This window comes from Oncorhynchus mykiss, chromosome 8 (assembly GCF_013265735.2).
Source record: "Oncorhynchus mykiss isolate Arlee chromosome 8, USDA_OmykA_1.1, whole genome shotgun sequence".
Lineage (NCBI taxonomy): Eukaryota > Metazoa > Chordata > Actinopteri > Salmoniformes > Salmonidae > Oncorhynchus > Oncorhynchus mykiss.
In genome coordinates this window covers 16691885-16707000 of record NC_048572.1, presented here as the reverse complement: position 1 = coordinate 16707000, position 15116 = coordinate 16691885, and the positions used below count along the sequence as shown (strand labels likewise).

General features: G+C 43.6%; 1 protein-coding gene across 1 annotated transcript in view; it reads left to right on the top strand.

Moving 5' to 3' along the window:
* Positions 1-15116, top strand: part of LOC110529499 (gamma-aminobutyric acid receptor subunit rho-2-like) — a 34931-nt gene that overhangs the window by 13691 nt on the left and 6124 nt on the right. Inside the window, exon 3 of the mRNA XM_021611736.2 lies at positions 14220-14287. Coding sequence (XP_021467411.1) covers positions 14220-14287 — 68 coding nt within the window. The remainder of the gene's footprint in view (positions 1-14219; positions 14288-15116) is intronic.

Sequence of the window (15116 nt, the reverse complement as noted above, 5' to 3'; positions counted from 1 at the left end):
TGGTAAAAAGCATCTTTTTTTTAGGTTTCTAAATACGAAGTATACAGGCACCAAAAGCACGTTAGTCTACTCTTGTTTCATCTACATATGGGCAGTGTGCATCATGGGTGGATAGGCTGCGTTTCCACTGTCAAAATTCATGCCATAACCTTTACCGCTAAATCCAGATTTTTGTTGGTCTTAAATATCCCTATTAGCGCTGCCTGAAATTAGCACTTTGGATCATGTTTTAAAAGGACACACCTCAGATATTTCCACCCCACCCATCTGAGCGCAAGCAAGTTGATATCAGACCGGTAAATTGCAGAATCAGACGTTAGGCCTGGAAAATGACAGTGCAGCAGTTTTTACATGACAAAATTGCAAACTAACGTGCTATTTTAATTAGAATTTTAGACCCCTTTAGGGGATCCCATTAGCCCATAGAAAACACATTGAATGACACATTCACACATGGAAAAACAGTCAAAAAACAAAATACCCATTTTGTTTGGCAAAAAAACTACTTCCATATACAGTACCAGTCAAAAGTTTGGACACACCTACTCATTCAAGGGTTTTTCTTTATTGTTACTATTTTCTACATTGTAGAATAATAGTGAAGACATCAAAACTATGTAATAACATATATGGAACCATGTAGTAACCAGAAAAGTGTTAAACAAATCAAAATATATTTTATATTTGTCACGTCTATTCCTGCTCCCCCTCTCTGGCATTCGACATCGCCGGTTTACTAAATCACCGGTCCTGGAAACCATAATTACGTGCACCTGCTCCTCATGATGACACACACCTGGACTCCATTTCCTTACTCATTACCTCCCTATATCTAGCACTCACTTAGGTTTATTCCCCAGACAGTATTGATGTTATTTCAGGTCTGTACACTACTATTGTTTCTTGTATTGTTCCATGTTTATCGTATTATTAAACTCACCACTTGAACTTGCTTCCTGACTCCCAGCGTCTACTTTACAGAATACAGCCTCAACAAATGGAAGCAGCATTCACAAGTGATAGGCTAATATTGTCACCCATCAGACTACTCTTGATTTCATCTTGTCTTTACATATACTAAATAATATATGGGAAATTTGTTTTGATTTAGAATGGACCATTGTCTTGCAGCAGTCTTGAAACAGGGGCAGCGGAATAAAATACAGTTCATCTATACACTTAAATATCGAATGGAGGACACTTTTCCCGTGGCTAATTTTCATGCCAGCCAGGTAGGCTATACTCCTGCTGTAAAGAGAAGCAATGTGCTTAATATTAGGAAAAATAATTATAGTAGTCCTAGCCTATAGAAAGCTGATGGGATCCTCCTCTTTTTAATAGAGGCCATCACTCTGTTTAATCGAGCAATTGCGTAGCCTGTTGCGCAACATGAGCTCATGGGCTCTCATGAAGTGTTTGATTAGATTTTCGATTACATTTGCATTGATGTCAGAGTGATTAGAGGAACAATAGAGTGCCAGGCAGTTAGCAAGTTTGGTAGGCTACAAATGACCATGAGCAGCATCGGTGCTTGGAGAAGCCTAATTACCGTGACTAAACAGTCACTTGGAATTTGACTGCCCTAATGACTTGTGACCGCCATTGTGGCGGTAATACGGTCACCGTAACAGCCATAGGTGTAAGTCAATATTAGGAAAGTCTTCCCAATGTTTGGTATACTCAGCGTATACTTCAATTTTTTTTAAACTTGGTCCCGGACTACCTTCAGACGAGTCTTGTGAGGCCTGTGGGCATCCTAGAGCAAAACAACCAATATACACGTGTTCGTGGGAGTCTCACCTTCCGATAGTGTGTAGCCCAAACAGTTTGGACGCTACAGACGTTTTTGTGAGAAGACTGATTTTCAGGATGTCTCCTGGTCTGACAAACACCGCTGTAGCACTGCCACCTTCCACCACAGATGCGGAAGGCCGACATCAGCGGATGCAGTGGATTGAGATCTCTAGTTTAAATGGACAGATTTTTATGGGGATTTTTTTATTATGCTCTAGGCCTAGGGGACTTACAGATTTTGTGATCTTTCCTGATCTGCTGGTATTTTACAGCAACATTACATAATTGAGTACGTTTACATGCACAGTAATAATTCAATATTAAACTGATTATGGCAGTAGGCAGATTATGCAATAGTCATGTAAACACCTTACTCTGCTTATCTTAATCGCCGTGAGGTCAAAATCGAAGTAAGAATACAACGTTTAAACACCTGGTTTCCTGAAATATCATTTAAATTATTAGGACACGTAAACACCATAACCTTTCGTTCTACCAGTGTATTTGATCTGCGCATTTGCTAGCACCAGCCGAGTGAGCCTCCCTCTTTAGCTCGATTGAAGTGAGTTCAGAAGAACTGAATGTATGCATCCTAGAAGTAGTTTTCATATACAAACTTTATATATGTCCCAACTCAGAATCAAATATGCTTCCCAAAAATAACATGGTCGGTGTGGTAGAGCGTTTATTTTGATTGGTGATTTTCTGCATTTATCAGAGTGCCATCAGGTAACCTGATCTCAGATGTGTCCATGTAAACAGGATTATTAAGGAATTCATTCTTCTTGCAAAGCATGTAAATGTTTTAATCAAACTATTAAATTAATCTGACAGTCCACAACAATAATCACATTACTGTGTGCATGTAACCATACTCATTGTTCTGTACAGAGATCCGGATAGCTAGCGGTTGTCTTGAATCGTGTGTATGAGAAAACTGACTAAATTATGCCGATCAACCTGTTTGTTATTTTATTTTATCTGTATTTAACTAGGCAAGTCAGTTAAGAACAAATTCTTATTTTCAAAGACAGCCTAGGAACAGCCATGAGGTGTTGGTTATGTGTTCATTTTTTTTTTGTAGTAGTAGTTTCGTAATTTCTGTGTTATCTTTGAAGTCTTTGTAGCAGTCAGCTGACTGGGGAATTGCTTCCTCTGTCATCTTGACTTCCACAACAGAGACACTCTTGATGACTGAATTCATCAGCACAGGCCATAGTGTCTGGAGTTGTGACCCCCATTGACAACTGTTTACCAGATCATAGTAACTAGGATCATAGTCTAGGGTTGCAAAATTCTGGTAACTTTCCCAAAATGTCCAGGTTATCTGGATCCCTGATTATTCACTCCTGATTCTGGGAATCTTCCAAACGGGATTCATAGAAAACCAGGGAATTCTGGGAAAGTTACTGAAATTTTGCAACCCTACTTAGGTCCCACTCTATGAAGAGACTGAAGAGAACAATATAAGTCAGTCACTCAGGGCTTTGCTGTGATCTCATCAGAATATCTTATACGTGAGCTTTAACAAACAACTATTTTCTAGGGGAACAGGAAAACCGATACAGAGTCAACTTGAGGTTAAACGCATAGTGAAAAGGTCAAACACATAGTTCTCCATTCTCTGGACAGGAGCCTATAATGACCCATAATGATTGTTCTCGGGAGTGGTCTTCTAAGAAAAGCACACCTCCCACAGCCACAGCCTCCACACCTCCCACAGCCACAGCTTCCACACCTCCCACAGCCACAGCCTCCACACCTCCCACAGCCACAGCCTCCACATCTCCCTCAGCCACAACCTCCACACCTCCCACAGCCACAGCCTCCACATCTCCCTCAGCCACAGCCTCCACACCTCCCACAGCCACAGCCTCCACACCTCCCACAGCCACAGCCTCCACACCTCCCACAGCCACAGCCTCCACACCTCTCACAGCCACAGCCTCCACATCTCCCTCAGCCACAACCTCCACACCTCCCACAGCCACAGCCTCCACATCTCCCTCAGCCACAGCCTCCACACCTCCCACAGCCACAGCCTCCACACCTCCCACAGCCACAGCCTCCACACCTCCCACAGCCACAGCCTCCACACCTCCCACAGCCACAGTCTCCACACCTCCCTCAGCCACAGCCTCCACACCTCCCTCAGCCACAGCCTCCACACCTCCTTCAGCCACAGCCTCCACACCTCCCACAGCCACAGCCTCCACACCTCCCTCAGCCAGTCTCCACATCTCCCTTAGCCACAGCCTCCACACCTCCCTCAGCCACAGCCTCCAAATCTCTGTCAGCCACAGCCTCCACACCTCCCTCAGCCTCCACACCTCCCTCAGCCTCCACATCTCCCTCAGCCTCCACATCTCCCTCAGCCACAGCCTCCACACCTCCCTCAGCCATAGCCTCCACATCTCCCTCAGCCACAGCCTCCACATCTCCCTCAGCCACAGCCTCCACATCTCCACACCTCCCTCAGCCACAGCCTCCAAATCTCCGTCAGCCACAGCCTCCACACCTCCCTCAGCCTCCACACCTCCCTCAGCCTCCACACCTCCCTCAGCCACAGCCTCCACACCTCCTTCAGCCACAGCCTCCACACCTCCCACAGCCACAGCCTCCACACCTCCCTCAGCCACAGTCTCCACATCTCCCTTAGCCACAGCCTCCACACCTCCCTCAGCCACAGCCTCCAAATCTCTGTCAGCCACAGCCTCCACACCTCCCTCAGCCTCCACACCTCCCTCAGCCTCCACACCTCCCTCAGCCTCCACACCTCTCACAGCCACAGCCTCCACACCTCTCACAGCCACAGCCTCCACACCTCTCACAGCCACAGCCTCCACACCTCCCTCAGCCACAGCCTCCACACCTCCCTCAGCCACAGCCTCCACATCTCCACACCTCCCTCAGCCACAGCCTCCAAATCTCTGTCAGCCACAGCCTCCACACCTCCCTCAGCCTCCACATCTCCCTCAGCCACAGCCTCCACACCTACCTCAGCCACAGCCTCCACATCTCCCTCAGCCACAGCCTCCACACCTCCCTCAGCCACAGCCTCCACACCTCTCACAGCCACAGCCTCCACACCTCTCACAGCCACAGCCTCCACACCTCTCACAGCCACAGCCTCCACACCTCCCTCAGCCACAGCCTCCACACCTCCCTCAGCCACAGCCTCCACATCTCCACACCTCCCTCAGCCACAGCCTCCAAATCTCCGTCAGCCACAGCCTCCACACCTCCCTCAGCCTCCACACCTCCCTCAGCCTCCACACCTCCCTCAGCCTCCACATCTTCCTCAGCATCCACATCTTCATCAGCCACAGCCTCCACATCTCCCTCAGCCATAGCCTCCACATCTCCCTCAGCCACAGCCTCCACATCTCCCTCAGCCACAGCCTCCACATCTCCACACCTCCCTCAGCCACAGCCTCCAAATCTCCGTCAGCCACAGCCTCCACACCTCCCTCAGCCTCCACACCTCCCTCAGCCTCCACACCTCCCTCAGCCTCCACATCTCCCTCAGCATCCACATCTTCATCAGCCACAGCCTCCACATCTCCCTCAGCCATAGCCTCCACATCTCCCTCAGCCACAGCCTCCACACCTCCCACAGCCTCCACATCTCCCACAGCCTCCACATCATAACCATGCCCTCCTGTGGCTCCAGATGGAGGGAGCCAATGTAATCACTATGAATTAAAGATATGTTTCTTAAATAACCACCCCAATCCCCCGCTAGTTCCGTCTAATCCAGGGGAAGAGGCCGCGGGAGTTCAGGCTGTTCTCCCAGCAGTTGGCAGGTGTGGCGAGCAGCATCATCCACACAGGTCCTGGGAGGGGAGGTGGTCCCGGTGGAGCTACTGCCTGGGAAGCTGGTGCCTGGGTCCCTGGGTCTCTGCCCAGTTAAGGATCTGTTAGATGGCATATGGTGTGAGTGAGGAATGACAGGGCACCCAGCTGGCACAGGGCAATGAATTAATATCCTCTCTTCCAGGTAACAGGCTAGGGGAGGCTGAGTGACAAGAGGCTTTAGTTACTAGCGATTACATAAGAGGCTGGCACTACGGCAACGCAGGCAGATTAGACAATGGCAGGCGATCAGGACACTACCAAAATGCAAAACAAACATACAGTTGAAGTCGGAAATGTACATACACCTTAGCCAACTACATTTAAACTCAGTTTTTCACAATTCCTGGCATTTAATCCTAGTAGAAATTCCATGCCTTAGGTCAGTTAGGATCACCACTATTTTAAGAATGTGAAATGTCAGAATAATTGTAGAGAGAATGATTTATTTAAGCTTTTATTTCTTTCATCACATTCCTAGTGGGTCAGAAGTTTACATACACTCAATTAGTATTTGGAAGCATTTGCCTTTAAATTGTTTAACTTGGGTCAAACGTTTTGGGTAGTTTTCCACATGCTTCACACAATAAGTTGGTTGAATGTTGACCCATTCCTCCTGCTGGTGTAACTGAGTCAGGTTTGTAGGCCTCCTTGCTCGCACATGCTTTTTCAGTTCTGTCCACAAATTTTCTATGGGATTGAGGTCAGGGCATTGTGATGGCCACTCCAATACCTTGACTTTAAGCCGTTTGCCACAACTTTGGAAGTATGCTTGGGGTCATTGTCCATTTGGAAGACCCATTTGTGACAAAGCTTTAACTTCCTGACTGATGTCTTGAGATGTTGCTTCAATATATCCACAGAATTTTCCTCCCTCATGATGCCATCTATTTTGTGAAGTGCACCAGTCCCTCCTGCAGCAAAGCACCCCCACAACATGATGCTGCCACACCCGTGCTTCATGGTTGGGATGGTGTTCTTCGGCTTGCAAGCCCTCCCCCTTTTTCCTCCAAACATAACAATGGTCATTATGGCCAAACAGATCTATTTTTGTTTCATCAGACCAGGGGACATTTCTCCAAAAAGTACGATCTTTGTCCCCATGTGCAGTTGCAAACCGTAGTCTGGCTTTTTTTATGGCGGTTTTGGAGCAGTGGCTTCTTTCTTGCTGAGCAGCCTTTCAGGTTTTGTCGATATAGGACTCGTTTTACTGTGGATATAGATACTTTTGTACCTGTTTCCTTCAGCATCTTCACAAGGTCCTTTGCTGCTGTTCTGGGGTTGATTTGCACTTTTCGCACCAAAGTACGTTCATCTCTGGGAGACAGAACGCATCTCCTTCCAGAGCGGTATGACGGCTGCGTGGTCTCATGGTGTTTATACTTGCATACTATTGTTTGTACAGATGACCGTGGTACCTTCAGGTGTTTGGAAATTGCTCCCAAGGATGAACCAGACTTGTGGAGGTCTACTGAGGTCTTGGCTGATTTCTTTTGATTTCCCATGATGTCAAGCAAAGAGGCACCGAGTTTGAAGGTAGGCCTTGAAAAACATCCACAGGTAAACCTCCAATTGACTCAAATTATGTCAATTAGCCTATCAGAAGCTTCTAAAGCCATGACATAATTTTCTGGAATTTTACAAGCTGTTTCAAGGCACAGTCAACTTAGCGTATGTAAACTTCTGACCGACTGGAATTGTGATACAGTGAGTTAAGTGAAATAAACTGTAAACAATTGTTGGAAAAATTACTTGTGTCATGCACAAAGTAAATGTCCTAACCGACTTGCCAAAACTATAGTTTGTTAACAATAAATTTGTGGAGTGGTTGAAAAACGAATTTTAACCTCTTTGTGCTAGACGTGCCGCTAGCACCCCACCTCGACAACATCAGGTGAAATCGCAGAGCGCGAAATTCAAAATAAAAAAATCGTAATATTAAACGTTCATGAAAATACAAGTGTTATACATAATTTAAAATCTTAACTTCTTGTTAATCCAGCCGCTTTGTCAGATTTCAAAAAAGCTTTACGGCGATTATCTTCTAATCAATCCTCAGGTACCCTAATATGTAAATAAACAATAAAATGTAAGATGGGGAATAGTGTGTTCAATACCTGAGATAAATAATGAAGTGTGCCACCAGACTACAGTCAAAATGAGAGCCACCTTGAAAAAATACAAATTCTAGCTCATTTTTCAAAAAACTAGCCTGAAACCTAAAGACTGTTGACATCTAGTGGAAGCCATATCAATCTGGGAGTATTTCCTTTGATTTTCCCATAGACAGGCATTTCAATGGGTGGTCAGCTCAAAAAAAAAATCTGGATGGATTCTCCTCGAGTTTTCACCTGCCATATCAGTTCTGTTATATTCACAGACATTATTTGAACCGTTTTAGAAGCTTCAGAGTGTTATCTATCCAATACTACCAATTCTATGCATATCCTAGCTTCTGGGCCTGAGTAACAGGCAGTTTACTTTGGGCAACTCAGTCATCTGCCCCCTATCCCTAAGAAGTTTCCAACCTAAGTGTATGTAAACTTCCGACTTCAACTGTATGTATTATGCGTTACTTGTGCTTCTTATGTGAACCTTTAACATGGGTTAGATGAAACTGTGTGCTATATAATTGCATAGAGAACTGATTTATAGGATCTATGTGCTGTTTAAATAAAGATTACTTTATTTGGAGAAATTCTCAAATCAAATGTTATTTGTCACATGTGCTGAATACAACAGGTGTAGGTAGACCTTACCGTGAAATGCTTACAAGCTCTTAACCAACAATGCAGAGTTTAAAAAATAAAATAAAAATAAATGTGCTAAATAAACTAAAGAAAAAATAGTAACACAATACAAACAACAATAACAAGGCTATATACAAGGGGTACCAGTACCGAGCCAATGTGCAGGGGTACAGGTTAGTCCAGGTAATTGAGGTACGATGTACATGTAGGTAGTGGTAACGTGACTATGCATAGATAATAAACAGAGAGTAGCAGCAGCGTATGTGAAGAGTGTGAAGGAATGTGAAAGTGTGTGTGTTGCGTCAATATCAAATCAAATAAAATTGTATTTGTCATATACACATGGTTAGCAGATGTTAATGCGAGTGTAGCGAAATGCTTGTGCTTCTAGTTCTGACAATGCAGTAATAACCAACAAGTAATCTAACTAACAATTCCAAAACTACTGTCTTATACACAGTGTAAGGGGATAAAGAATATGTACATAAAAAGATATATGAATGAGTGATGGTACAGAGCAGCATAGGCAAGATACAGTAGATGGTATCGAGTACAGTATATACATATGAGATTAGTATGTAAACAAAGTGGCATAGTTAAAGTGGCTAGTGATACATGTATTACATAAGGATGCAGTAGATGATATAGAGTTCAGTACATACAGTGCCTTGCGAAAGTATTCGGCCCCCTTGAACTTTGCGACCTTTTGCCACATTTCAGGCTTCAAACATAAAGATATAAAACTGTATTTTTTTTGTGAAGAATCAACAACAAGTGGGACACAATCATGAAGTGGAACAACATTTATTGGATATTTCAAACTTTTTTAACAAATCAAAAACTGAAAAATTGGGCGTGCAAAATTATTCAGCCCCTTTACTTTCAGTGCAGCAAACTCTCTCCAGAAGTTCAGTGAGGATCTCTGAATGATCCAATGTTGACCTAAATGACTAATGATGATAAATACAATCCACCTGTGTGTAATCAAGTCACCGTATAAATGCACCTGCACTGTGATAGTCTCAGAGGTCCGTTAAAAGCGCAGAGAGCATCATGAAGAACAAGGAACACACCAGGCAGGTCCGAGATACTGTTGTGAAGAAGTTTAAAGCCAGATTTGGATACAAAAAGATTTCCCAAGCTTTAAACATCCCAAGGAGCACTGTGCAAGCGATAATATTGAAATGGAAGGAGTATCAGATCACTGCAAATCTACCAAGACCTGGCCGTCCCTCTAAACTCTAAACGTCCCTCTGAACAGAAGACTGATCAGAGATGCAGCCAAGAGGCCCATGATCACTCTGGATGAACTGCAGAGATCTACAGCTGAGGTGGGAGACTCTGTCCATAGGACAACAATCAGTCGTATATTGCACAAATCTGGCCTTTATGGAAGAGTGGCAAGAAGAAAGACATTTCTTAAAGATATCCATAAAAAGTGTTGTTTAAAGTTTGCCACAAGCCACCTGGGAGACACACCAAACATGTGGAAGAAGGTGCTCTGGTCAGATGAAACCAAAATTGAACTTTTTTGCAACAATGCAAGACGTTATGTTTGGCGTAAAAGCAACACAGCTCATAACCTTGAACACACCATCCCCACTGTCAAACATGGTGGTGGCAACATCATGGTTTGGGCCTGCTTTTCTTCAGCAGGGACAGGGAAGATGGTTAAAATTGATGGGAAGATGGATGGAGCCAGGAGGACCATTCTGGAAGAAAACCTGATGGAATCTGCAAAAGACCTGAGACTGGGACGGAGATTTTTCTTCCAACAAGACAATGATCCAAAACATAAAGCAAAATCTACAATGGAATGGTTCAAAAATAAACATATCCAGGTGTTAGAATGGCCAAGTCAAAGTCCAGACCTGAATCCAATCGAGAATCTGTGGAAAGAACTGAAAACTGCTGTTCACAAATGCTCTCCATCCAACCTCACTGAGCTCGAGCTGTTTTGCAAGGAGGAATGGGAAAAAATGTCAGTCTCTCGATGTGCAAAACTGATAGAGACATACCCCAAGCGACTTACAGCTGTAATCGCAGCAAAAGGTGGCGCTACAAAGTATTAACTTAAGGGGGCTGAATAATTTTGCACGCCCAATTTTTCAGTTTTTGATTTGTTAAAAAAGTTTGAAATATCCAATAAATGTCGTTCCACTTCATGATTGTGTCCCACTTGTTGTTGATTCTTCACAAAAAAAATACAGTTTTATATCTTTATGTTTGAAGCCTAAAATGTGGCAAAAGGTCGCAAAGTTCAAGGGGGCCGAATACTTTCGCAAGGCACTGTACGTATACATATGAGATGAGATGAATAATGTAGGGTATGTAAACATTATATTAGGTAGCATTGTTTAAAGTGTGTGTGTTTGTTTTGTGTGTGTGTTGGAGTGTCAGTGTAGTCAGTGTAGTATGTGTGAGTGTGTGGTTAGAGTCTAGTGAGTGTACTTCGAGCCTGTGCAAGAGAATAGGAAATAGGAATAGATAAGAATACAATTAAGAATAAAATTACAGGGTCAATGTAAATGTAAATAACCGTTCAATGGCTTGGGAGTAGAAGCTGTTAAGGAGCCTTTTGGTTCCAGACTTGGCGCTCCAGTACCGCTTGCCGTGTGGTAGCAGACAAAACAGTCTATGACTTGGGAGGCTGGAGTCTTTGACAATTTCTAGGGCCTTCCTCTGACACCCCCTGGTATAGAGGTTCTGGATGTCAGGGAGCTCGGCCCCAGTGATATATTGGGCCATATGCAATACACCTTGCGGTCAGATAGATGCTGACTAGTTACCATACCAAGTGGTGCAGCTGTATAGAGGGCAATATGGTGTTGAACACTGAGATGTAGTCGATGAGCAGCACTCTCACGTTGGTGTTTGGCGTTCTTGGGCACAGGGACTATGGTGGTCTTCTTGAAACATGTAGGTATTAGAGACTGGGTCAGGGAGAGGTTGAACATGTCAGTGAAGACACTTTCCAGCTGGTCAGCGCATGCTCCGAGTACACGTCCTGATAATCCATCTGGCACTGCAGCCTTGTGAATGTTACCCTATTTAAAGGTCTTACTCACATTGGCTACAAAGAGTGTGATCACACAGTTGTCCAGAACAGCTGGTGTTCTCATGCATGGTTCAGTGTTGCTTCCCTCAAAGCGAGCATAGAAGGCATTTAGCTCCCCTGGTCAACTCATGTCACTGGGCAGCTCGAAGCTGGGTTTCCCTTTGTCATCCGTGATAGTTTGCAAGCCATGCCATATCCGATGAGCGTCAGAGCCAGTGTGGCAGGACTCAGTCTTAGTTCTGTATTGACGTGTTTTCTGTTTGATGGTTCGTCGTAGGGCGTAGCGGGATTTCGACATAGTACTGGTACTGGTACTTTTTTGCTTGTAAGCAGGAATCAGGAGGATAGAGTTATGGTCAGATTTGCCAAATGGAGGGCAAATGGATTTCTGCTTGTAAGCAGGAATCAGGAGGATAGAGTTATGGTCAGATTTGCCAAATGGAGGGTGAGGTAGAGCTTTGTACGTGTCTCTGTGTATGGAGTAAAAGTGATCTATTTTTACCCCCCCCCCCCCCCCCCCAGTTTTCCTGCATTAAAGTCCCAGGCCACTAGGAGCGTCGACACTGGATGAGCACTTTTTTGTTTGCTTATGGCCTTATACAGCTTGTTAAGTGCGGTCTTAATGCCACCATCGGTTTGTGGTGGTAAATAGACAGCTACACTCTTAGAAAACAAATTGCCATCTGGAACCTTAAAGGTTATTTGGCTGTCCCCATAGAAAAACGCTTTGAAGAACACTTTTGGTTCCAGGTACAACCATTTCCACAGAAGGTTTTAAATGGAACCCCAAAGGGTTCTACCTGGAACCAAAATGTGTTTATCCCTTTTTCTAATACTGTACGAAGAATATAGTTGAAAACTCTCCTGGTAAATAGTGTGATCTACAGCTTACAGGTTCTCTAACTCAGGTGAGCAAAACCTTTAGACTTCCTTAATATTACAGATCGCACACCAGCTGTTGTTGACAAAGAGACACACCCCACCCCCGATCTTACCGGAGGCTGATGTTCAGTCTTGCCGATGCACGGAAAACTAAGTTAACCGTATATTATCCATGTCCTTATTCAGCCACGACTCGTGAAACATAGGATAGTACTGTTTTTAATATCATGTTAGGAGTCTCGAACAGAGCACATCAAGTATATTCTCCAGTGATTGCAAGTTCGCCAGTAGAACTGAGGGGGTAAATGTGGATTATCCACTCGTCGACACAGTCTCGCCAGGCATCCGACTCGCCAACCTCTGTAGCGGCAGCTCCTCTTCTTACGAATAACGGGGATTTGGGCCTAGTCTGGGAAGAGCAGCATGTCCTTTGCGTCCTACTCATTAAAGAAAAAATCATTTTCCAGATCGAGGTGAGTAATCATTGTTCTGATGTCCAGAAGCACTTTTCGGTCATAGGAAACAATGGCAGTAACATTATGTACAAAAGAAGTTCAAAACAACGCAACAAAAACACACAAAATAGCACAATTGGTCAGGAGTGCTGAAAACGGCGGCCATCCCCTCTGGCACCATTTTGAGTCCATATACTCGCAAAACCACAAACCTAACACAAATCTATCACTCATGACTCATCCCCTGCAATCAAATGAATATTTGAAAATATGAGTGTGTGGGTTTGCCCTCAAACGGTTTTTGATATTAGCTGTAGATTATCTGTAGCTGTAAGATCATGTAGTAGTAATTGGAGTCTTGCTGGGATTGTGGTGCTGATCAAAGGAAAAGGATACCAGCGATAACGAGGAAGAAGTACTGTATGTAGAAGATATGGAAATCCCATGAGCTCCAAGTTAAGACCTAAACTCAGACAAAAGGCTTTTTCTTCTACACTAATACAATGCAGTAAAATTGTTTCCACATTTTGTGGTCTGAAATGTTGACACTTTTAATGTATTTACATTCTTCTACTGATCTACACAACTTACTTCCCAGGGTTACAATTGAAAGTGTGAAAATGTCAGACTCTAACACAACAAAATGTGAAAACTGTGCAGGGGTTCACATGCATTTTCACTGCATACCATACACTGAGTGTACAAACATTAAGAACACCTGCTCTTTTCATGACATAGACTGACGAGGTGAATCCAGGTGAAAGCTATAATCCCTTATTGATGTCATTTGTTAAATCCACTTAAATCCGTGTAGATGAAGAAGAGGAGACAGGTTAAAGAAGGATTTTTAAGACTTGAGACAATTGAGACATGGATTGTGTATGTGTACCATTCAGAGGGTGAATGGGCAAGACAAAATACTTAAGTGCCTATGAACAGGGTATGGTAGTAGCTGCCAGGCGCACCGGTTGGTGTCAAGAACTGCAATGTTGCTGGGTTTTTCACGCTCAACAATTTCCGGTGTGTTTCAAGAATGGTCCAACACCCAAAGGACATCCAGCCAACTTGACACAACTGTGGGAGGCATTGGAGTCAACATGGGTCATCATCCCTGTATAATGCTTTCAATACCTTGTAGAGTCCATGTCCTGACAAATTGTGTCTGTTCTGAGGTCAAAGGGGGGGAGGGGTGCAACTCCATATTAGGAAGGGGTTCCTAATGTTTGGTATACTCAGTGTATATCAAGAGAAAGTAGCATTTGTATGTTTGATATCTGATGTCTCTGTGATACGCTTTCACACTAACTCACCTTAAACCATTTATGTCAACTCGTGTTTTCACCTGAAACCTTATCTGCTGAATATGAGGACACTGATTATCAGGAATATAATCAGAACAAAAATAATCTCACTATTGTTTTGCAGGCCCTGCTGTCCCCGTGGGAGTGGATGTTCAGGTGGAGAGTTTGGACAGTATATCAGAAGTGGACATGGTAAGTGAATTGATAAACAAACATTGACAATTTTAACATTTCAATGAAGTCAATGTTAACAACTTATCACAGGTCAGTGGAACATTTGAAGTGGTCAGTGTGATAATATTTAAATTAATCAACTATTGGATGCAATGGGCAGAGATGCTAGCCACTCCTACAACAAATTGAACCCCTGAAAATGAATGGGTCATTCACAATCTGCCAACAGGTGTTTTGCAGCTGATACGCTATAATCCACTATACTTGTCATGCTCATTAATCTCTTATTCACAGACGGATAATGAAAATGGATAATAGAAGCACAGTGCTAGAAATGATGTTTCTTGTTCAAAACGAAAGACCATGCTCCACCACAGTAATATAATTAAATGGAACTTATTTTCTAAGCTGCAAATTGGAGTCCAAACAGCAGTCCTGATGTTCTGTAAGCCTCTGTGTGGGAGGATAACCAAGGATTACATTTCATTCAGATCTCAGTATTTGTATATAATTGTTTGAAAATAGACAGGGCAAATTATTGCTTTCAAACAATGACTTTCCTTAATGATATAATGTAAGAATGATGGAGGACAAGTGTGTTCAGTCAGACTTATCAGCCATAAGTATCATTATGCAATGTTACAGTGGTCTATATTTGTTAAATGTGTCTCCATTTGCTGTTATACACGCATTCTATGTAATGACAAAGGTACTGAAGTGGGCACTGTTTTTTTCGTTATTGTCATTATTATTTTAAGTCATTATTTCAGATCTATATGAGTTTGAGTCTCTTAAAACAGGTGTGATGAGTGCAGATGCAATGAAGACAGGACACACCAAGAGGATT